This window comes from Pinus tabuliformis, chromosome 9, assembly GCF_031772625.1.
Source record: "Pinus tabuliformis cultivar Carrire ecotype Pingquan chromosome 9, CPIR1, whole genome shotgun sequence".
Taxonomy (NCBI): Eukaryota; Viridiplantae; Streptophyta; class Pinopsida; order Pinales; family Pinaceae; genus Pinus; species Pinus tabuliformis.
Window position 1 is genome coordinate 1,448,099,688 of NC_142307.1, and position 26,106 is coordinate 1,448,125,793.

At 40.9% G+C, this 26,106-nt stretch overlaps 1 protein-coding gene across 1 annotated transcript in view; it reads left to right on the forward strand.

The window, feature by feature from the left end:
• LOC149154021 (benzyl alcohol O-benzoyltransferase-like) overlaps positions 1-25,468 on the forward strand; it is a 51,248-nt gene extending 25,780 nt beyond the window's left edge. The window contains exons 2-4 of the mRNA XM_089445978.1: positions 15,611-15,645; positions 23,513-23,780; positions 24,242-25,468. Coding sequence (XP_089302104.1) covers positions 15,611-15,645; positions 23,513-23,780; positions 24,242-25,114 — 1,176 coding nt within the window. The 3' untranslated portion in view covers positions 25,115-25,468. The remainder of the gene's footprint in view (positions 1-15,610; positions 15,646-23,512; positions 23,781-24,241) is intronic.
• Positions 25,469-26,106: the final 638 nt, after the last annotated feature.

A 26,106-nucleotide genomic window follows, 5' to 3' on the forward strand; every position in this document is an offset into this window, starting at 1 on the left:
AAGGTGAATGGGAGTCTTTTCTCATTTTAAAATTATACTAAAAAAGAAGGAAATTTTTTGTAATCATCCAACCAATGGATATCCTTATGTGTTAGCTTAATCTATCACTTTATGGAATAAAAAGCAAAGGTCATATACCCAAAATATCACCACCTTCTTTAGTTCACTTTATCAGTTTATTTCCATATAATTATATAGACAAGGTGCACCCCTTTTATTCTCCAAGCTTAAATTATTTTCATGCATTCCTAATTTTTTCTCCCCTTTCACTTTGGCACACCTCACAATAATGCATGGTAGTGAAGCAATACTATCTTTGCGTGACACTTGGAAGGTATTGGTTAGATATGGATTACTAGGCAATGACTTAACATAATGACCGTGCAATGAGGTGGAAATGAAAAACTACATTGTGCATAAGCTACACATAGTTCCATGACTCTTTCTAATTCATACAAAATTAATATGGGGAGCTCATATAAATTCCTTCCCATAATGCATTTGGGATACATGGAATGTATTTATAAATGTATTTAGCGGGAGGATGGCTTCTTTACCGTAGACCAGGAAGTATGACGAGGTGTTCAGAGAGGGCTTAGCTGTTACACGGTCAGCCCATAGTGCATTTGTCAGGATGGTATGTGAGTTACGTTCTTCAAAGAAAACGATATTCTTGATTATACGGATGAGATTCTTATTTGTAGACTCTTCTAGACTATTTCCTTGTGGGTAGTAATTCGATGAATGCTTTAACACAATACCATTTTGTAATGCAAATTCATAGAGTTTCAAATATGGAAAATAAGTTGCATTATAAAAAACAAGTGATGCCGAAATGTTGAAGTGTGATATGATATTCTGCTGGAGGAAGCTGATGACCTCTTGATCGTTCACTTGTTTGAGTGAGACTACCTCTTTCCACCACATAAAGTAGTAAGTTGTTGTTAGGATATAATGGTGTTGCTTTGATGAATGAGGGAAAATTTCCCCAATAATGTCCAGGCCCCACTGTTGGAATGGTTTAGTCACTACAGCAGGGTGTAGTAGGGCTGTTAATATTCGTGTTTTGCTGGCACACCGCTGACATACCGAGCATTTGCGGGCAGAGGTATGCACATCCTTGAATAATGTGGGCCAGTAAAATTGGCTCGCATAACATTTTTTGCTGTGCTATTCCCCGCAAAGTTACCCCTGGCGGGTCCATCATGCAGATCTTGAAGTACCTTCTCTGATTCCTATGCCTCCAGGCTCTTGAGAAAAACTCCACTACTATGCTTTCTATAGAGTACTCCGTGCACCAAATGGTATGCTAAGGCTTTCAAGCGTAATGCCCTATTTTGTCTGATAGAGAAGTGAGAGGGTATGGTGCCATGTTCAAGGTATCGACGTATATCTATGTACCAAGAGGTTTCATTTTTTGTGGGGGTTTCTCGCTTTATTTCGTACATTTCAATCTCCTAATCCCAACGGGCAAGCTCTTCTTCACTCTCCTGGGCATGTACTACTTCAGCGGCAAGTCTGCAAAGCCCATGTCCTTTGATCATGTGTACTTGCTTGATTTCAAGATCATATTCTTGCAAACTTGTCATCCAGTTCACACGTCATTCTCCCATCTCTTGTTGTACTAGCAATGTACACATTGCTTGGTGGGGAACGAAGACAATGCAATGGTTTGTCAGCAAGTAGGGCTTGAAGTATTTCACTGCCTTGTAAACTGCATAAGTTTGTTTGTAGATGGTGGGTAGTTAAGTTATGGTCCATACATGCTTGCACTCATGAAAGAGATGGGACATTCATCATTAGCTTCGTCTTTCTAAGTGAGTACTACAGATAGCGAGTTGTCGGAAGCGAAGGTGTATAGTAGAAAATACATTTTGAAATTTGGGTTGTACAATGTGGGCGCTCCGACAATGGCTTACTTAATCTAGGTGAATGCATGCTTTTCTTTCTTACCCCAGGTGTACACTGCATCTTTCTTGATCATGTCCTGCATGGGATTCACTATTTGTGCATAATCTGAGATGAATTTTTGGAGGAATTTTATATTTCCCAAGAAGGATTGCATGGCTTTCTTGTTTACTGGGTGAGGAATGTGTGTGATAGCTTGGACTCAGTCTAGATCGACCTTGATACCGCTCTTGGAAACAATGTATCTGAGGAGGTTCCCCTTCGACATAGAAAATACGCTCTTTTTGGGGTTCAAGGAAATCTTGTATCTTCGAAATCGCTCAAAATTTTTCTTAAGATCTCGTATGTGGTCTTCTCGTCTTCGGGAGAACACAGTCACATCATCGAGGTATACCACCACGCTTTTCCCAATGAGTCCGTGAAAGGCAATGCCCATAGTTCGCTGAAATGTTGTGCCTGTGTTTACAAGCCCAAATGGCATCCATTTATAAGCAAGCATACCCCACTTAGTATAGAAAGTAGTTTTGAGTCTGTTAGGCTCTACTACCAGAACTTGATTGTATCCTAAAAAACCATCAAGGAGAGAGAACATATGTGCCCAAAATAATGTTTGCAATATATGCTCCATAGATGCCACGGGGTAGTTATCTTTGACCGAGGCATGGTTAACGTTCCGAAAATTGACACACAAGTGGATTTCCTTGGACTTCTTTCGTACAGGCACAAGTTTAGAGACTCAAGTGGAATGAAAAACTTTGTATATGATCCGTGCATCCAACAATTTAGTAAGCTCTTTCCGTATGATGGTTTCAAGTGATGGATGTACTTTTCTCAGCTTTTGTTGATATGGCTTGACCCCTTTCTTGATTGGGATGATATGTTGGATGATCTGTGTGTCATAAGTTTTCAAATCATCATATGTCCATGCGAACACATCTCAGTACTGTTTGAACAAGTGGATGAAGGCTTACCGTTCTTGCTGTGTATAACATATACCAAGGTTGACAAATTTCGGATTCTTTTATGTTCCCAAGTTTATCATTTCGTGCCTCATGGTGGAACTGTGGGTCTTTTTGTATCATGGCCCTTGGAACCACTCTTGCAATTCGTATAGCTTTTCCAGTGATACCACACCTTTTGTGATAATGTGGCCTTTCATCTCATCAACTCCTGCTTGCAAAGAGCGCTCGTACTCGTCGTCATCTATTGTTGCATCTTTGAAAATGTCAGCGTTGGCCATAAAATGTAGTATCTCTTGATCATCATTAAACACACATAAGTTAGTTATGTTATTCGGGATAGATGGCTTGTACAAAATTTCAATAGTAAATCTATCCCTAATCGGTGACATTCTTGAGGCTGCATTTGCTAATGCATTGGAAGTTACATTACGTGTACATGGCACAACAATGATATTAAACACTTGGAAGTTTGAGATTAGTCACCATACCTCTTCGTGGTAGTTTTTTAGATGTGGTGATAAATAGTGAATGGTGTCATGTACCTATCATACCACTATCTTTGAATCACCTACCACTTTAAGCATGATCACAATGAGGCTAATGGCTTTCTGCAAGCCCAATACAAGTGCTTCCTATTCTACTACATTGTTTTTGCACTCAAAATCCAACCATATTGACACGAGATGCTTCTTGTTGCAAGGGTTTATCAGAACACACCTGGCTCTTGAGCCGTCCTATGTCTTTGATCCATCAAAGTACAAAGTGCACAACTAATTTACACACAAACGGATTGATGTTATAGTACTGCTATTACTACTATCATTGCTACTACCACTACTATTGGTACAATGTGTTGTATAAGCTTCATTACCATCAGTTGGGCAAGGAAGGAGTCCTAACTATGTGTCTGGTGGGGTTGGAGCCGTCCATGTAGGATAACAACCCAATGTTGTTTCAAGGAGGCCGTTGTCGAACATGAGTTCTGTGAGAGCCAACAATTCATTCTCGCCATTGATGGGAGTGACATTATGCTTCATGTACCTCTCAGATTCTACCCGAATTTGGTTGCACTTTCCCTTGTATGGAAGCCACATGTGGGACCAGTCTGTAGAAAAATATCTATCCAACTTGCTCGACCAGTCCCTACTGAGTAATAGACCATATTCTTCCTGAATGTCCATGACTACTATATTGATGCATTGGTGGACATGACGATCATGGGATAGTCAGATGATCATGTCATGTAGTTCACCAATGGCTGTTACGGATGTTCTATTATGTTGGATGATTCTCACAGATGTTTTTCTCCATTGTGCATTGATCCTCTTAGCAATGGAGAGTGGCATGACATTGGCTATCATGCCGGAATCAACCAAGCAGTTGTGAAAATTATAGTTCAAGACTTCAAAAGATAGCAGGAATGGAGGGAAAACTGAGTTTGCTTCTTCCATATGAAGTGTATTGAGCATAGTTGAAAGTGGTCCAGGAGGTGTGCTTTCTCCCTTGCTAGTAGAGGCTATGTTGTCTGTCACTGTCTATCCCAAAGCGCGCAAAAGGATATCTCGCTAACTCTAGATCTTAGCCAACTTGAACAAATTGATTTTTGCTCAAGTTTTCTTCATGTCATCAACAATTTTATAATCCAGAGGTGGTAGACTCACAAAGATGTCCAGGGTGGAATAGGTGTTCCTGTTTTTCGGTGGAGTGTTCTGCAATTTGCTTCTCATGGACATACTCTGACCCAACGCAATGTTTCCTGACTTATTTTTTGTTTGTTTCTTTGAGGTAGCCAGTGGATCGGTCTTCCTTATCAGCAGTCTGACCTTTTGTTTCATCTCCTCAAGTGTGGGGGAAGCTCCTTTACTTCGAAGACTGTAATGGTCAGTTTTCTTCCATGGCTGCTTCTCAGTGTTCATCTTTGCCATTGTTTGTGAGCACTGATACATGTTCACCACATGCTCAGAGCTTGATGGATCATCAGGTGCAACCTTTGCATCGTTATACGTGTCTTCTGGTTGCTCCTGCATATCGCTTCCCACCTCGATTGTACGACTATAAATGGTATTTTTGACTCGCTTCCAGCTCAAGAAATAATTCTAAAGATGATGTTCTTCATGGAAAGAACAAAATTTCAGATTTGCACACCATTCGAGCTAGAACACAGACTTTTGCATTTTTTTGGAACGAAGTGGTTGCTGCTTGATGACTCGGTTGATAAACTACTTACCTATCTTTGTCTGGGTGGGTAACTGCTTGAAAATGTGTCCAATTTGCATTGTTTGAGTCCAGACATTTTAGTGGACAAGCTCTTGACAAGACGAGTGAGGGTCTCAACGTAGATTGCTTCCTTGTCTCTACCCTTGCTCGTCATTGCTTGGGACTACCTGCTCGCATCCTTGGAGTCCTTCATCAATTGATCATCCTTGATGACTCCAACTGCACACAAGTATTTCTCAACACTGATAGCCTCTTCACAGTTTTCCAATAGTGTTGGTCTTGGAGCTCGCTTGACGAAATGCGTAATGCTAGTTGGTAGTGCAGACGTGTAGTAATCAATGGTGATGGAGTCATGAGGCTTAGTATCTACTGGGAACCTATTCAGTATACGTGTGAACCTTTGATTGAAATCACTCATTTCTCTTTTCCCCCAATCTTGAGGCTTCCCAATTCTTTGAGTAGCATGGCTGGGGTCTTGTCATCAACAAATTTTTCAAGGAACATATGTTTGAAAGAACCATAGTTCTGTATAGAGTTGGGTAGAAGGCTATGATACCAACTACCCGACCGTCCAAGGTACATGGAAACAATCTACATGCTACATCGTCATAACATACCTCAAGGGTCTGTAACTGTAGGTAGAAGTTGTCTAAGTGGACTTCCACCTTCATCATACTATCAAGGTTAAACTTGATGTTCATTCTCTCTGCTCGCTTCGGCATCTTGTGTAGAACAGCCGGGAGAACCAATGGTCCCTGAGTCATCCATTCAAGATTGGGGTCATCCATCTCTTCGTCCTCTTCATACTCTTCCTCTCCTTTGGAGTCTGATGTGTCCGACTCTGAGGCTGTTGGTCCATCTCCATCTCCTCCTCCTCCACTATCTTCCCCTTCGCCTCCTATACGCAAGTCTGGTCCTGAGACCACAAGAGTGCTTTGTTCACTTTGCTGAAGGATGGGATATTTATTTTCATCTTCTATAGCTTCTCCTAGACCTTCAAGTGTGACAAGGATTACTTCTTTCACTGATGATGCAAAAACACTTGTAGGAGTGTCCTTTGGCTTCCTCACTGCACGTGGAAGATGCTTCCTCTCTGGGATCAGTCTGATTGCTTTCACGAACCGGCAAGTGATGGGGCAAATGGAACGAAGGTGTTGATCTGAAGTCTCATGCTCAACACTAGGAGGTGAGGAGTAACCAACCTCTGAGTCACGTGTAGGTGAGAGAGAGTGCAAGTTACTTCCTTGACCAGATGTTTGTTGAATGAGTGTGAGGGGAATTTCAGCCATATACAACTGGCTTCCCTCCCTCTAGGACCAAAAATGTTGACGGTGATGGAAACGCCAACATTCACAGGATCACCCTGGTATAATGTCCCAACTAGACCTCACACCATTTGGTGTGGGAGTCCCATCCGGTATGATGGCTCGGTTGCCATTGTCTTAAGGATTTGCCTCAACTCTTGCTTGTCATCAAAGGAGAGTGGTTCACTTTGTCTTCGAGAAGTGAGGTCCGCATGCCTGGTGAGTATAAGTGTACTTGTGTCAATGCTCCTTTCACTGTGAGGGGAAAAGGTGAAGGTGAGTTCTAGGTTGAAAGGGATTAGTCCCAGCTCGGCTAGGAACACACAACACAAAGGACATACACAGCTTCCAGCAGAGCAATCCACTTGGATGCGGCAGCCACAACATACAGGGTAAGATAATATATACAACACTCACAGATCATTCCGAGATGAGTGCAACGATTTTTGTAGCAAGGTTCATGTGAAAGGTCTGTTTAATGTCTGATGGAGCAATCAACATGGACGGGACAACATTAATAGCATATACAACACATTTCCATTAATAGATTATGCATTACAACAGATGAATCAGTTCATATATAGAACACATGGTTAAAGAAACATGCATTACAAGTGTTAAATATCAGTCTTACAACAAATACAATACATGTGTGAAAACGTGCTAGCCTATTGACAGGCTTCTGAATTAAGTGAAAGTTCCAAGACACATCGTTACACCATACATCACTAACCCCGTCAGCGGGGCATTAGAGCCACTACTTACTCCTCAAAGAAAAGATTATAAACTCTCTTGGCTATGTGGGAGGAGCTGAGGTGAAAAGTTCTTTCATGTACAAATGAGGGGGGTATTTATAGCCAAGGGTGAAGCTTACCCTTGTGGCTGTTTAACTACCCTCATGATCAATCAACTTCCATGACTTTTCAACTTTCTGACTTACATGACTCTATGTTCAACAAGTGGGTCTCTTAGACTTCCATGTTACATCACATTGATTGACAACAAGCCCATAGTAGAGATGTGGGCAACATGACTCATGACTTGACTCAACATGACTTGACATGACATTGCTGGTACATTCGTGCTACTACTGGAGTGCATGTTGAGCTAGAGTGCTGTTGAGTGATGGACGTCTTCATGGTGTACCATAGCTTCACCTCTGCATGGAAAAGTGTGTAGATTCTTCGATGGTCCTTGGTTCGCTTGATGAAGCTTGAGCATGTTGTTCCTTACTTTCATGTTGGAAGGCTTGACACACTCACTTGTTCACAAATGTGCATGATTTTCGCATTCGGCTGCTTCACATGCTTCACTTGTTCATCCATTGGTGAACCTGTCTATCTACATGTGCTCATTGCATTCATCCATTCGTCGCCTTGACATGTTTATTGGTGTACCTATACCTGTTGTCACTCATGACGAGACGACATCAAATCTAAAACCTCCTAGTCTACCATGACACATGATCATTCGAATGCAAGTGAATGAGAGAGACAGCAAGTCTATGATGTGGGATGATGGCTTTGCAAAACTGCTGATGGAAACTACGGAAGATTCATTGAGAGATGGAGACAAGCGATCTGAGTCGACAGTGACTAACTAGAAGGTCTAGCTCATCTGGGAAGCAAAATTACACAAATTTTGGGAGGAACAGTCCAGGCTTTTGGAAGGAAAGGTAGGCATGTCTGTGAATTTTCTGGAACAAACAGTCAGCAGGGGCTAGACAGCCAAATTTCCGCAATTTTCCAGAGGAACGGGCCGGGCTGAATGAGGGGTCAGCAGGCAGGGATTGCGCAATTTTTCTGGGGAATTGCACGAGAGGCTAGCAGCTAGATCTGCGCAATTCCTAGAGGGAACTACCAGTTGGCTTCTGGGGTCACTGGTAGGCAGAATTGCACAATTACCAAAGGGAACTGCTAGTTGGTTGTTAGGGTCACTGGCAGCCAGACTTATGCAATTTCCAAAGGGAACTTCCAGTTGCCTGCTAGGGTAATTGGTAGCCAGACTTGCGCAATTCCTAGATGGAACTTTCAGTTGTCTACTCAGTCACTAGTAGTAGAAACTGTGTAAGTCCTAGAGGGAAGAGGCAGTTTGGTGTTGGGAACTGCTGGCTGGGAAAACTAAATTAAGGCTGGGAAGCCAACCTGCTGATCATCTCTGTGCAATTTGTGAGATGAGTTGATTGATGTGCAGCAAGAGGCCTGCTCATGAGCACTGTGCAATTTATAAGATGAACAGTCGGTTGACTATCTAGGTGGCCAGCATGAGTGTTGATTAGAATGCTTGCAGGCAACACAACTTGAAAGAAGTAGCTTGGTGCTCCTGCGCTGTTCTCGTTGACAACCAGTTAAGTCGAAAGTAGGGTGATGGTCAAACTGTCACTAAAGAGTTTAGTTGTCAGAACTTCAGCAAAAATTACTAAGTGTGTGAATAGTCAAAAGATGCATAGGTCATCATACAAACACACACTCGCACTACTTGATGACGAAATGACCAAACCATCCGGATACATATGTTAAACATGACTGACCATCGGTGCAAACAACAAGCGTGACACTTGTGATTTATCGTTCATGATCGAGACGATGCTTGCACAATAGTGAATGTGACTCCGTGTGTGAGTGTGATAGATGCTTTCATGGCGAACACATCAAACACATACGAAGCAAAGACTTTGAGCATAACTAGAAAATGGTCATGAGCATGACTTAGACATAAACATGCAAAGACTTGAGTGCAATAAAAAAGCAAGTTGAATGTAAAGACTCACACGAGCTCATGGAGTGAACCCAAGTGTGTGCAATCATCAAATGAAACTCTCCAAATGAGGCTCCGAAATTGATGCAGGCTAAAATTTTGGAGGGTGGTTATAGCTACTACAACACCTTGGTATCCAAAACTACGCAGATGATCCTCCCAATGTCCTTTCACTCAGTCAGACCACATTACTTCCAGAGTTGTGCACTTCTATCCTTCAAGCCTCCCTAAGTTGCACATTGTACAGTCTGAGATCCCAAGCTCTCCCCATATCTATTGGAACTGTGCAATGCGCAATCACTAGGCTCCTCTCCCGAGTATGTGACTTATCCCGTGCTCAATTCACGGATAAGAATGCATCATCTTATTTTTGGATTGATGTCATCTCGTCATGAGTGACTTGCATGAACAAGTACACTATCAAGTCATGGCGAGATGATAATGAAGGAGAAGAAGGAGGGAAGCATGCCTAAAGACTCTCTTGTAGCTGAACTAACAAGTGGATCAATCAAGTTGAAGCAAAGGGACAACAATTTGCAACTACCATCCAAGACTAAAAAAAATTGAAGACTCTGCATCACTGAGCCATGCAGAGGTGAAGAGAAAGCATATCCAAGAAGACATCCAGCACTCAGCAACAAAAATGACTTGAAATTTCCACATCACCAAGCAGTCCATGTCAACAGCTTCATGTCATGTCATGTCATGAGTGGTCATATGTCATACCATTATTGCAAACCATGTATATTGTATTCAAATGTATTGTAAAGTGGAAGTCCAAAGGAAACACATGAATATTGAGAGTCATGTAAGTTGAAAAATCATAGGAAGTTGAATAGTCATGAGGGTAGTCAAAGAGTCAAAAAGGAGAAGGATCACCCCTTGGTTATATATACCCCCCCTCATTCTATAAGAAAGGAATTTTCACCTTGGCTCCTCCTACAAGGCATTACAAAGATCAGCTAGTTCTTTGAGGAGCAAGGAGTGGCTCCAATGTCCCACTATTGGGGGTAGCGATGTACATTGTAAACACGTGTCTTGGAACATTTGGTTAATAAAAGGAGTCTTTAAGGCCAACACGTTATTCATGCATGGACTATGAATGTTTGTAAGACTATTATGTGAATGTTTGTATTTCATGCTTTCTTTCGAATGTACTAAGATAGTTGAACTATTTCAGTTATTTTAGTGTTTATCTTATTGAGAATGTGTTGTAATGGTTTTTATTGTTGTCCCATCCTTGTGGACTATTCCGTGGGATATTAGATAGATCTTTCCCTATTCATTGGTTGTAATGACCGTCGCATCCACTATGGACCATTCCACTGGATGTTAGATGGATCCTTTTGGTTCATGTGTGTCTCTTCCTGGGTGGTACTATTACCTCTCACTTAGAGGCTCACTTTTCTGCCCGCCCTTTTGAAGTAGAAGAAGCTTGACACAGTTGCAACTCCACAGTCACCAGGCACATCTCCCTTTCTTTTCGAGGACACCATTGCATCCCTATCTTGTGCTAACAGTTAGAGCCAAGGAAAATCTTTAAGTATTTCTGCAATCGGGCCTTTATACTGAATGAGACTCCTACACCAAATGGTGCAAGATATGATTGGGACTCCATGCCGGGGAGATCCCCTAAATTTTGGTGGGTCAAACACTGTCAACACATAAAAAATCACCATAAATTTATGTGAACTTAAAATTAATTTTTAAAAGATGATCGTTGGCAGCAGCTCTGAATCTATGAAGCTCTAGGTCTGGTATCCCTGTGCTCTCCTAGTGGCTGCCCTCAGAGAGTCGTAGTGTTTGCCACATGGGCTTTCCCTCGCCTCTCCTTCTTCCATGGAGGAACCGGATGATGGCCCATAGGCCTCCTCCTTTCGCGACATGGTCACCAATCAACCGCAAGAGCAAGTGTATTTTTTTCACCAAGCTATATTTATGCACAAACTTTCACTTCTCCAAAACGAGCCCTGAAGCAAGGGCTAAATGGAAGGAGAAATGGAAAATTGTAGAGGCTCAAACTACCACATGCACTACCTCTGCAAATACTTCAGCAACTAGGGAGGCAGAAACCACAGAGGAGCAACTGCAAAAGGCAAGAACAAAACCAAGAAGCAACTGTAACCCAAAAGCCAAAAAAATCCCGGAGTTGGAAATATAAGACCCGGGGTAGCTATTTATAAAGATGATATTCAAGAACATGCAGTAATATGCAAATTCATGGGCATCTGGCCCACAGAGAAAGCACTAAATTGGTGGATTCAAGCCAAATGAAAACCAAAGGGAGAAATAAGACTGCAGCTAGGTTCAAAGGGGTTCTTTATAATCATTTTCGATCTCTTAGAAGAGAGAGACATGATATTTGAGAGAGAACCATACTTCTTCAAATTTGCAGGACTATACATGAGATTCTGGAAAGAAAACTTCACTCCTGAGAAAGAGGACTTCACTAGGGTCCGGGTTTGGGTTTGCCTCTACTCCCTGCCGACTAATTATTGGGCCCCTTCTATCCTTAGAGGAATTGGAGACCAACTAGGTGAATATATAAAAATTTATGAGGGAAAACAAAGCGAACATTATGTTTCATATGTTAGAATATGTGTTTACATTGATGTCTCTAGAGCCCTTCTGAAAGCCATAAAACTAATATTCAGGGATGAAGTCTGGCTTCAGAGCATTGACTATGAACACATCCCATTTCGGTGTAGAAAATGCCATGAGGATGGACACCTCTTTAGGGGTTGTCCGCAAAATGAAATGCCTCAAAGAAGTGAGAAAGTTAGCAAGAAAAAGGATGAATAGGGTTTCACCAGAGTAAACACGATGAATAAAAACAACACAAAAAAAGAACAACACCAGGTAGCTACCCTAAACAATTTTGAAGCTTTGAATAATTTGCAAGAACAACCACTCTCAAATAGCTCAAATGACAAGGAGGCCAAAGAGGATAAACAAAACGCAACAAACTAAAGGTAAGAGGATCATTACTTAGATCACAACAACAAGGAAGTTGATAATTTACAGGAAGACATATAAATGGAACAAGTACTGGTAGACTCTACCCTAGAGGAAGACACAATAGAAGAGGCATTGGAAGGAGTATACCTCTTATCGGTAGCAGAGGAATGGAAGAAAAATGGTCTGGATATAATTCCAAAAGACCAAATCCAAAAAATCGAAGGAGCCTACCTCCTTCAAGAGGAAATAAAGTAGAGCTCAAGTCAAACACCACCTGAAAACAACATAGCTAATGCCATTTTCGCAAACATGGCAGCAAGAAAATATAGCCCAAAAGGCCCAAGATGAAAAATAGGAAGGAAAACAATTAGTCAGCTTCTTCAAGAACTTGGCGCCAGACTCATTAAGGAAGGAAAGGTAAAGGCCCTAGCACTAACTCCCAATATTTACCAATGAATTGAATCTCTTGGAATATTAGAGGACTCAATGGTCCCAGAAAGAAAAGAGTATTGAAAAATAGACTCGTAGTTGATAAACTAGATATCCTTTTAATTCAAGAAACCAAACTTGACATGGCTCACCTCACTCTCCTTCAAGAAAATTGTTTCAAGTAATATAGTTACACCACAAATTCAGCCACTAGATCAATAAGGGGAACCATGACCATGTGGAAAATCTCTTAGTATGATCTTACCTCCTCTAATGCCACAAAACACTCTATCACCACTGTTTTGAAAATCATTGGTACCAACAATAGCATCTGTGTCACCAATATCTATGCTCCACACAGAGTAGTGGAATGAATCAAGATGTTGCTGATCATATCTAAACTCCTTGATTCCATCCACCTGCCTTTCAAAATTGTTGCAGGTGACTTCAACATGGAGATAAAAGTCGCGGAAAAGAAGGGAGGCATAAGAAAACTTGATAAGGACTCTGAGGCCTTTTAGTCCACGATCGAAGGCCTTAGTCTAATTGACATCCCTACGAACTATGGAATTTTCACTTGGAATGACAGACGAGGGGGATAAAGACAAATTTCTTCTAGGCTTGACTGATTCCTTCTTTCGGAAGAGATCTATGTTACCTCACGGGAAACAGAGGTAAGAATTCTCCCTCAATTAGGATCCGACCATTGGCCGATGTCCTTGAAGGTTCACATTTCCCCTGGCCTGAAGAATAGACCCTTCAAATTCAAATCCTTTTGGTTGGAGCACCTGAATTTTGTGGAAAAAATGAAAGAATGCTGGAGTAAACCAATGCCCCAAATTGGAAATAAGATGTATAAATTCTAGCAGAAACTGAAATCCACCAAAAATGAGATCAAATTATGGAACAAGGAAACTTTTGGCAACATCATCATTGACAAAAGGAATCTGGAACTTAAAATGTCAATCCTCCAGCAAAAAATCATTAATGAGGGCATCACTAAACAAAGGAAACAGGAAGAGCTCAATTTTCAAATAAGTTGGAAGGAAAGGGTCTCTCAAGAAGAGAAACTTTGGCATCAAAAATCCTGTATTAACTAGCTAAAGTGTGGGGAAAGGAATTCAACTTTCTTTCATCATTCGATGATACAACACAAAAGACACAATAGGGTATTGTCCCTAAAAAATATAGAGGGAAACCTTATCCACTCTCATGAGGAAATGGTAGATGAACTAAATCAGTACTTCAACACTCTCCTATTAGAGCCAAGGACTGATCAAGCAAGGGCCATTCAATATATAACCAACAACATCTCGGCTATCATCACCGAGGATCACAACAAATGCTATTGAGGAAAGTTTCAATGCAAGAGGTGGAGGAAGTTGTTATTACTATGTCCAATGATAAAGTGCCAGGTTCGGATGGGTTTACCATAGACTTCTACAAAGCCTACTAGCCTATGCTAAAAAATGAGGTTCATGCCTTGGTGGAGGAGTCAAGAATTCAAAAGTTTGTTTTAAAATCTCTTCATGCCACCTTCCTAAGCATAATTCCCAAGGATGAAGGCACTGACTCCCCAAACAAGTTTCGTCCTACAACCCTCTACAACATCATATAGAAGATCATCTCAAAAGTCTTGGCCAACAAAATAAAAACCATCCTGCCTCTTTTGATTTCCCAACACCAAACTAGTTATGTGGAAGGGAGGCAAATCTTCGATAGCATCATCCTTTCCCATGAACTAATCCATTCTCTTAAAGTTCAGAGGAGGACTGGAATGATGATACAATTGGACATGTCTAAAGCTTTCAATAAAATCAGTTGGTAATACATGAAAGATGTCCTTGCAGCTTTTGGTTTTCACAAGGATTTCATTAAATGGATTATGGCTATGGTATCAAGGGATTTCTTCTCAATTATCCCGAATGACCCCCCATCTCAACTGTTCAGCCCATCTAGAGGCATCCTTCAGGGGGATCCTATTTCTCCCTTCCTTTTTGTCACAATGACACATGGCCTTATCAGATCCATCACAACTGCCTCTTCCACCAATGCCCTATGTGGCCTCACGATTTATACCTATGCTCCTATCTCCACTCGTCAACAATTCATTGATGATACCTTATTAATGGGCCTCCCCACAATCAAAGAAGCCTTATCCCTCAAATCCATCCTCTCTGGTTTCTCTGCTGCTTCTGGCACCTTTATAAACCAAGAAAAGTCCAAATTGCTTTTCTTTAACACCTCTCTGGTCGTCCAAAGGAACATTGCCAGAATAATGGAATTTCATAGATGCAACCCCCCTTCAAAATACCTTGGCGCCCCTCTTACTAACAAGCCCTTAGCTCGTTCAACTTGGGAAGATCTTATCACCAAAATAGAAAAAAGGCTTGCTAACTGGACGTTCAGATCTCTATATTTGGCAGTTCGTTTGGTTCTAGTCAAGTCTATCTTATAGGTCATACCCCAATATTTGTACCCTACCCTTGTGGCCCCCAAATCCATCTCCAACACTCTCAGAAACCTCCAGATAAATTTCTTGTCAAGAGGCTCAGAAAAGAAGTAGAAGTGGGTGTTGGTGTCTTGGGACAAATTGTGTAAACCCAAAAAAGCAGGCAGTCGCAAGTGGTCTCAGTCTGAGAGACCCAGAGCTGTTAGGGAAAAACATGGGAGCCAAAATTTTGTGGTGATGGATTGCAAACCCAAGATCCCCCTGATGCATCATCTGGAAAGCGAAATATGTTCCTCCCCACTTGCATGAACATCTCATTAGGCTCAATGGGACCATTAAGGGCTTTGCCATATGGAACTTGGCTTGGGACAATAGAGCAGTTATACAAAATCATAGTTTTTGGGAGGTGGGAAATGGGGACAAAGCACTCGTTTGGGAAGATGCCTGGCAACAAAGGTTGGATCTTGTCAATGATCGATTCAGATAGATCTAGATAGGTATGCAAAACAAGGGCAAGAACAGGGTCAACCAATACTAGAAACCAAGCAATAATAGTGATAATTGGAGGAAATGGTTAGAAGAAAAAGATTGGGAACCCCCACCTAACCCTCTGGAGTGGCAAGAGATCTCGCGCGAACTCCAAAAAAGACAAATTCAAGTTGAAGCCATTGAGGACAATCTCATATGGGGGAAGAACCCGATCGGGCACTTCAACTTAAAGGAAGCATACAGCTACATTGTGCTCCATGACCAACATCAGATAGAGTGAAAATGCAGACATTTTGGGAAAGGAAATACTGGCCTAAAATCACCCTTTTCTATGGTTTATCATGCACAAAAAATTTCTAAACTAAGACAAATTAAGGAAGAAAGGGTTCATTAGACCCTTCAGATGCAATCTTTATGAGCAAAAGGAAGAAACATCTAACCATTTGTTGAACAAGTGCCCCTTCGTGAACAAGTTGTGGAATTGGTTCTATTTAGTTTTCAAGGTTTCAGATAGGGATATCTCTTCCATCCTCAATACCATTGAAAATTGGAGATCCTCCCTTTCCCCTAATCCTCTGGTGAATAGAGCCTGGAACCTTATACCAAGTATCATTTGTTGGGCTCTGTGGAAGGAGAGGAATGAAATAATCTTCAGAGGAATCCATAATTAGGAAGATTTTTTTCTATCCATAGTCAAGAAAACTATCTGAGAAACGGTGGCTTCTTCCACTCTTCAATGCGCCAACGACCCTCCCAACAATTCCAAACTGCATATTCTTACCCTCCTAGATCTGCATCTCACCTAATACTCCAAGGCCTCAAGAATTTCAGGAAAATGGGGAAATGTAGACCACTAGTCTCCCCCTGGGGATAGGCACTCTAAAACTAAACTAGATGGGGTAGCGAAAGGTAACCGGGGAAAAGTAGGCTTCATGGGTGTCTTTCAGAACTCGCATGGGTAAATCTTATGGATCTATGCAGCCAATCTTGGCAACACTACCAACGACGCAACATAATTATAGGCTCTGAAACATGGGCTATCCATTTCCAAACTCCACAGCTTTGGGCCCCTTATCATCGAAGGGGACTCGATGCTAGCAACTTAGGTCAACCATAAATTACAACAAAGCATGGAAGATGCCAGTGTGTCAGACAACTGGCACCTAAACAGAATCCTCGAAAGAATAAAATGCCACATAGAGAGGGTAAGTGGGCTTCATTTCCAAGTTTTCATGTGCAATGGGAATGGCCTGGCTGATAGGCAGCAAGTGAAATTACGGAGGGCAACTATCGTCTACGTTCGCTGGCATGGATTGACCTGGAGCATGGCAGGCTTCGTCAGCAATGTGAGACCATCAATGAAAAGGCCAATTAGAATAACAGGCACTAACTACTTTGAGATCTCCAATCTCAACAATTATGATAATAGTTGCTCAACGAGAGGCAGTACTAAGGGAAATTCGCCTCGTGCCACAATCCCAATGACAGTCATGCCAAAGGAGTTATCATAAGCTTTCCTTCCTATCAGCCTCTTTTGGTACATCCTCCCTCACCTACCTCTGGTACTTTCCATGATCGCATTCATTCCACACCTCTGATCGCCCCACCCCTCGATGCTCTCTGGCTCCTATGTATACCTCCTCACACCTGCTCCTCTCCAACACCTTGCTTGATATTACGCCTTGTTTCTCCTAGCTCCCTTTCGTTGTCAGCCTGTTGACCTCCCCTCCCCCTTTCATGGTGCTTAAGCACGGTTCAAGTCTGGCTCCCAGTCATGGTCACGGCCACGGCCATGAAACCTCCCGTTTGAACAACCTGGGTTCTTTGCTCATCACGAGAGCCGAGTCTTCTGGTAGAAGAGTTGCCTTGAATTATTCCATAGTTTAAGTATTAGGGGGTTTACGCAGTGCAATATATTCGATATCATTTTGGGATTCAAATACATTAAGTAACTCATTCATGTATGACCATTTCCATGAGAGGTAGTTGTAATTGACTAATTTCTCATGATTTTTGAATAATTCACTTAGCACTCATTGCATCGGGTGATGCTCACAGGGGTGAAGAAGTGGGATTGAAACTAGTGAATAAATCACATAGTGTCAATCATCACTTCCGAGGCTTACACCCGGCACGGGGGCTTCACTGGGGGAGCAATACCATACCACGTGCATCCATATTGGAGGATATATATTGAGGAAAAAATGGCATAATATATTTAGCATATAATAGGGGGTAAAGGGTTTTATATTGGTAGGTATAAAAAATGAAGCTCAAAGTTAATGAAAAAATATAAAGGGGTATAAAAAATGTTAATTAAAAAATGGATACATACAATATATAGTGAAAGTAGGGATTTTTAAAATTGGATAGATGTATTGGGTTCATATTGATAGGGGGTTAAATATTGTGATTTTTAGATGTATTTTCCAATATGTAGTCAAATTAGGGGTCTTTTTTAGTATGCCATGAATGCATGTGATATGTCAGAGGTTCATTGACTGAATCTGCCGTGGCACCCAGAAATCAGGACTTCTCAGAAGGTCGCCCATCCTAGATCGCCTCTGGCTCAAGCGCGCTTAACTGTGGAGTTTCCCCCACAATTAAGCCCACCTAGCTTGCTACCCCATTTGCAAAACCTTAGCAAGTATTGTGCCTCATGAACCATTCAAGAATAGATCCCTTCACTCTTTTTGAATTGAGGTATTAGGTAGTTTACGAAATGCAATATATTAGATATCATTTTGGGATTCAACTGCGTTAAGTAAGTCATTCGCGTATGACCATTTCCATGAGAGGTAGTCGTAACTGACTAATTTCTCATGATTTGTGAATATTTCACTTAACACTCTTCACCCCTGTGAGCATCACCCGATGTAATGAGTGCTAAGTGAACTATTTAAAAATCATGAGAAATTAGTTAGTTACGACTACCTCTCATGGAAATGGTCATACGTGAATGACTTACTTAATGCAGTTGAATCCCAAAATGATATCTAATATTCCATAGTTGTTAATCGTGAGATGCAAGAACGAATTACAAACCTAGAAGCTTAGGCGAGGGTCCTTAGACGAGGGGTGTCCTCGGAAGAAGTGGCGGAGGAATTTGCATGGATCCTTGACCCAAGTCTCACCAAGGCTAGGGAGAACCTGTATGCTCATGCAATCGACCTCTCATGGCAGATGAAAACTCTCCTTGGTCTAGCAATGCAGGAGCAGACTGAAATATCCAAGGCGGTGGAAGAGAAAATTGACAAGCTCATTGCTATAGAGGGCTGGCCTGGCTTTCTTTTTATGACTCCTTTGTTCTTGAACACTTGCTTATCTGATGGCTGGATTTCTTCCTCTCGTAACGTGCACCTCCATGCCTCCCTCATTCATAGCTTGACCTCATGCCCTTACGAGTGGGCCAACAAATGAACGGATGGATACATAACGAAACGAAGAAAAATGTGCGAGGGAAGCCTCTGTTTGAGCATGGGAGGACTCTTCCTGTGTAGGTGCAATAGGCAAAGCTACATCAATAGGGCAAATGGCTGGAACCCCAAGCACACCTGAAACGGGTTGTGTCCAATGGATCTGTGGAGGGCTTAGTTGTAGCTATGTTGAACATACAGAAGGCTCTCATCCCATGTGCATGGATGCTTGAAGTTGTACATGTGCAAGATATGCCAGATCATCCTGTTGACTACCTCTGTTTGCCCGTCGGTTTAGGGGTGGAAGGCGGTCAATTTGGTCAGCTTGGTGTCCATCAAAGACCACAGGCTCGCTCTCCTTATCTGAAATAATGGTCCATGGCAACCCAAAATGAACCCAAACATGCTTGAAGAAGAGCTTAGCAATGGCTTCTGCTGTGATACTCTCTTCTTCCAAGGTACTAGAATGGCCATCTTACAGAATTGGTGAACAACCACAAATAATCATTACCATTCTTGGTTGACGGAAGACCTGGCATATAATCCATGGAGATGGACTCCCAAGGCTTTTCTAGGGTAGGTAGAGGAGTGTACAATCCCTTCTTCTTGATGGCAGGTTTAGCAACTGCACAGGCGGTGCATGACTTGATGTACCTGCTAACGTCCTATCGGAGTTTTGGCTAATAGAAAGACTTTTTTTGCAGCACTGCTACTGTCTTCTCCACACACCAAAGTGCCCTGCCACCTGACTGTAATGCGCCTCCCAAATCAGCTTCACATGCTCGCTTGAAGGGACGAACCCCGCCAACAACCCCTTAACCGCCAACACCCCGGCGAAATTGAACAAAAACTCTTGACCAAACAAACTACTCCTGACCAAACAAACTACTCCTGACCAGACAATCAACTCCAGACCAGAACTCCAACCTTTATCTTCTATAAGATGAAGGATTCAGCACATCCAACTCTTACAGTACCACTCTGACTCAAATATTTTCCTTCCACCAACTGATGACATTAAAATTTGATCTCCAGACTCTGTCACCATCCTAATTATAATTTCAAGGTTTCCTCAATTTATTGACTCTCACACCCTTAACAAGCCTTCCATCCTTGGCTTAAATTTTTTTAGACTTCAGCACAGCACATTCCTTCTTAAAGCCAGGGAGTACCACCCCCTAGCTCAGACCTCTCATCCCTTTGCCATACCCTGATGGGAACCTCACCGGAGAGACAGCGCACCGCCCCTCCTCACCTCCCATCACCCCTCGAACAACATGAAACGTAGATCCTTACTACACATGAGACTAGGGACCGGCTTGTGGGAACCTAATTTCCAGGATGATGACGGATATATCATGAGTCTCATCCTACTACTACTCTCAGTTCCTTGATTCGTACCCAAGGGCTGGTCAAAATTGTATATGAATTTTTTGCTATATGGGTCGTGAGTGGGAGCTTAGCTTCCGTCTAGGTATGCGTCCTTGGACAAGTTTGTCGTCTATGTGGAATCAATCCACTATTGTCACTTTGTCACCGGAGATTCTTTGCATTACACCATGCTGAAGAAATGAGCTACCATGGGGATCCGCTCGCCAGTTGAAGGCTCCCCCAACGTTAAATAGGAGGCAACTAGCGCTTCCTCCAGTCATCCAATGCCTCCAGTCATCCAATGCCCACAGTCGCGCAGGAAGGCAACATTCAAGGGATGCTTATCAGCTTGGATGACGACCCAGCAGAAGGAAATCCTTAATGCCCGCAGCAGACTCCTTTTTTGAAATGTTAGTTTCTCTGGCTCTTAGTCGTCGAAGAGCTCTTATCAGTAGGCACTGTATAGGCAATAAAGAATTTTGGGACATTTGTATTATCTTCATTGTCACCCCTCCCTTCGAACACATGGGAGATAATATCAGGACGACTCCTTGTAATTTTCTCAAAAAACATAGAATTCTTTTTTGTATAAGCTTCAATGTAAAATCGTTCCATCAAAAGCCAAGAAGGCATGTGTTGTTGGCTCTTGTGTTGGAGAATTTTTCTCGCACAATCCAACCTTTTGTAAATACAATTTTCATGCAGTAATATATTCTATTTTATTCAAAAAATAATAATAATTAAACAATTTTTAAAATTTTACACCTAAAAAATTATATACTAAAAAATTTAATCTTCCCAACGCTTCATAAATCTCCAAATTAACTTAAATGTATACTAATTAAAATTTTAAATTTTAAAAAGTCATAAAAATGCAGTCATCCTCACATCATAAATCACAGTCATAAAGAAAACTAAAGGGCAAAAAAACAACTTACTTTCACCTATATATCAACCAAGTAAATACAAAGATTTTAAAAATTATAATGAGGTATTTGCAAATTGTGTAGAGCTAATTGCCCTAAGAGATGGACCAATATTTTTTTACGAAATTATTAAAATAAGCTTTTCCTTACCTTTTTTTCATAAAGAAAATCAGAATAGTATTATATTAAGAAGATATAATGAGTGATTGCATGACAGCATTAGGACTTTAAATGCAGGAGATAGCAGGAGCCTGACATAGTCGAAGATATGCAGAACAATATCATATGCATAGACCCCGTAAATCAAAAACAAGAACAGGTTGTCTTCCAAGAAAGGAAAGGATCAGCATAGATCAGAGCCATCATTGAGCAGGCTGGAGAATAGCTGTAATGTGCACCAATGTGGAGGAGATAGGAGTCATGGAGTCCTGAAAAATACAGGCATTCCTCCACTTCCAAAGGCACCAACATGTGGCGATAAATAAGGAACGCCATTCAGGGCGTTGGGTACTCCACCACTTAAAAGCCTCATGAACAGAAGAGAATACCTGAAGAGAAAAACCATGAGATGAAGAGAGCTCATGCCAGATAAGAGCTGATGCAGGGCACTGGAAAAACATGTGGAGATTGGATTCAGACGCTTGTCCACACATTACACATCTGCTAGGTCCAGACCATCCTTTCCTTCGGAGGACCTCCCATGTGAGGTTCCGGTTGAAAAAGACCAGCCAGGAGAATAAAATTGCCTTGAGCGGGCAAGCTGCTTTCCAGAAAATAAAAGGGAAGATTGGAGAGGGCTGAGCCAGAAGATTTGATGAGGCGGCTTCATATAAGTCCTTGACACATACTGGAAGAGATGAATTCTGCTTAGACCATGACAATACATCAGAGGAACCTGTCTGCTTGATTCCGATGTCATTAGCATCTTTTCCATTAAGAAGAAAGGATAAAAATCAACTCTTTACTGATCATATTTAAGAAATTAAAAACTTCGAAAGCATGAAAAGGAACTTTTCTGGTTTGGAAAACATGAAAAAACGAACTCTTTCCCATTTATATACTCAATAAAAATTTAGTTAACTTTAGCAATGTTGAAAGAAATGAAATAATCAACTCTTTACTACTTATATACCTAATAGGTGGTAAAAAAGGAATTTTTATAATTAAATTATATTCACTGACAAGTCCTTATAAATAGAATAGGAAATTTTTCTGAGGAAATTGGGAAAAAATAACTATTCGTTACAGATCCGTAGTTATAGCATCTTTGCGACTTTGAGAGAAATGTAAAAATCAGACCCCTCTTCCCTATATACCTACCACGTGGTCTCCTTCGGAGGTTTGTTGACATATAAATATATGTTAAAGTCAACTGATCAAATCGCCACTGGTAATTACTATATTTTCCGTAAAATGGAAAGTAATTGAACTGATACAGTGCCCTCACCATCACATGCATGAGATCCTGAAAATTAAAGCAGGACTGCCCTGAGATGAATGCATTTAATACAGGGAATGCGTTTCAACAACCAGAGCAGCCAAATATTCTCCGTAAGATATTATCGGTAAGTTCGATTCCAATCAGCACGTACACATTTAGTTGTATCATACTTCTTGTCTTCACATCTAATTCACAATATCCTTCTTTTCCTCCCATCTAATTCACATTATTTTTTTATTTTTTTGGGTTATTTTAGGAAGAAGTTTGGAGCATTTATTTTGGACCTTTACAGAAAAAGACCAAATACATCTGTTCCATAAGCTATCTCTTCTATCTCGTATCTTTAAAAACTAAAATAATTTTTCATTTTCCAACATCTGTTCTATCTACTGTCTTTAAAAGCTAAAATAATTTTTCATCTTCCAATATCCTCTTTCTTGTCCTCATCTTTTTACGTCTTCCTTCCGAATACTTCGTTGGATCTTACTTCTTGTCCTCACATCTAATTCACAATATCAGATCGAACATCTATATATCTGGCCTCCTGCGCAGACCATCAAACGAAGTTATTCAGCACGCAATAATCCTTTATTGTTGTGCAGGCCATCCCCTTAGTTCCTCAGCTTACATGGCAGCAGCTCTTGTATTGGGATGGACAGTTCAGACGCCGCCCCTGCCTCCTCCTTCACCATTTCCAAAGAAGTCCCTCGGCCAGTTTACTGTCATTAAGCGCCCACCTCTTCTCGTTTCCCCGAACTGGCCCACACCCACCCAACGTCTTTACCTTACCAATGTTGACGATCAATTGGGATTAAGGTTTCATGTCAACATACTTATGTTTTATCCACCACCCTGCAATTCCTCCATGAGTGGTAATGGGAGGAATGATCCAGTCCAAGTTATTGGAGAGGCTTTGGGAAAGCTTCTGGTTGATTACTATCCTTTTGCCGGAAGACTGATAAATGCAGATGATAGAGGCAAGCTTATAATGGACTGCACTGGTGAAGGGGTTCTTGTTGTAGAGGCCGACGCAGATATTTCCTTGGAAGACTTGGGAGATCTGTCTCCACCTTTTCCTCGTGCTCTTGAGTTTATAAGTAACGTTCCAGGATCGAATACCATCACAGACTCTCCTCTGCTTCTGTTTCAGGTTGGTCATCGTGGTTTTCAATTTATTAATGATAATTCCACCTATTTCGTGGGCTTGCTTGGTTTATTTTTATGTGCATCTTCGTTATACAGTCTAGTGTGTTGAAGACTATGTAGGATCCAATACGTTTGGTTTATTCTTAATGTGCATCTTCTTTATATAGAATAATAGAATAGACTAAGGTTTTAACTTTCAATAGAATAGACTAGGGTTAGGGTTTTATTTTTTATTTGAAGAAATATAAATTGTTATTTGAAAAAATATAAACAATTTAATTTATAAAAAACGAATTGATTCTCTCCTTATGTGTACTATTACCATGTTGTTTCTTTACCAAAACGTTGTATGATAGTAGATGATGTGAAATCACATGCCTAGTCTACTTAGTTGTTGTTATTGATTCAATTACGTCACAAATATCTTGTGGTTTTTGGAAAGCATGAACTGCGTTTCTTTGACAGGTGACGCGGCTACGATGCGGAGGCTTCGTACTTGGCTTGCGTTTTAGCCATTCCGTTGCTGAGGCCGTTGGAATCGCGCAATTTCTGAATTCTCTCGGCGAAATAGCGAGAGGGGCAGAAAGCCCCACGGTACCTGCAGTTTGGAAGAGAGAAATCCTTCGACCCAGAGCCGAGCCCACGGCAAATTATCCGGGACTGCGTGATTACTATGATTTTGAAAATAGATATCAAGAAAGAATAGTGCCGGTGACCGCTGCATCAGAGGAAATCATGAACTTGAAATCGTTCTACTTTGGTTCAACAGAAATTGCGGCTTTGAAAAGACAGGTACAAGGGGTCAGGTTTTGTACCACATTCCAAGTAATATCGGCCTGTTTGTGGCAGTCGAGAACAAAGGCTCTAAAAATCCCGGCGGACCAAGAATTGACATTAATGTTTCCGTTAAACGCCCGTAATCGATTCCGACCGCCTCTTCCAAACGGCTACTACGGCAATGCACTTGCCTCCGCTTACGCTCACACAAGAGCCCGGGATCTGACTGGCCGCCCACTGTCTTACGCAGTGAAATTGATTAAGGAAGGCGATAGACGAGTGAGGGAAGAATATTTACGATGTATGATTGATTTGGCGGAGTTGAAAGGGCGTCCACTTAGCCCCTCAGATGCTTCTTTCATCGTTTCAGACGTTTCAAAAGTTGCGCAAGCAGTAGCAGAGTCGGATTTCGGGTGGGGAAAAGCAGCGTATGTGTGTCCTGTTTATCCGGCAATGCCACACTTTACATATTTAGCACCGGCCTCCATGAAAGACACTGAAGGGATCGTAGTTCCTATTTGTTTGCCGTCAACTGCCATGGAAATATTTGAAGAAATTTGAATAAAACAATCAGCAACGGGCCACAGCGCTAGTGGTCTTGCGGTGCCTTCGAAGCTGACTGAAGCAAATAAGTTTTCAAGGTTTTGATGTATCCGACAGTGGGCGGGGGAATGAGGAGCCGCACTGTATCCGACAATATTGGGAATCTTGTAGTGCAAATCCAGTGCCATATCCTGATGGTTCTATTTTTTTCCGCAGTTAATTTGGTTAGTCCGCATTAATACTTAGTGTACTCTCGATAGATATAATGGGTTGAAGTTGCCTGTCTACATTGGTACTTAGTATACTTTCGATAGATATAATGTATTGAAGTTGCCTGCCTATAGAATTGTCAATATGCCTTTTTCATGACAATCCTAAAATAAAATTGTCTTCCGCTGCATCCCATTTTGGAAAATCCCACTGTTTTTCTCTTTGCTACGAAAATACTTGAGTGTAAAACGAATTTAGTAATGAGTTTTGAACATCCACCTATAATGGAGCATGGTTTATATATATATATATATATATACATATGAATATTTTTAATAAAGCAGGGTTTATATATATATATATAAATAATTTTAATATTAACACAATAAAATAATAATTAGTATAACCACATTTAGCAATGTGGTTGATAAAGGTGGATAGGCTTATATGAAATATATATACAATCACATTTTCCAATGTGATTGATATAGGCTATAGACTTATATCAACCACATTAATAATTATTATTGGTATTGTTTTAAACACCAACTATTTACGATTATTAATAACTATATAAATATTAACAACCAAATTCTTTACATATATTATTATATGAATATTATATTAATATTATAACAATAATATAAATTCATAATAATATTAGTAATATTAATTAATTAGATTATCATTATATTATTGAAAAAATAAAATAATATAATTATTATTATTATATAATAATAATAATAATAATATCGGATAATAATATAATAATAATATTATATTATTGTTATATTATTATA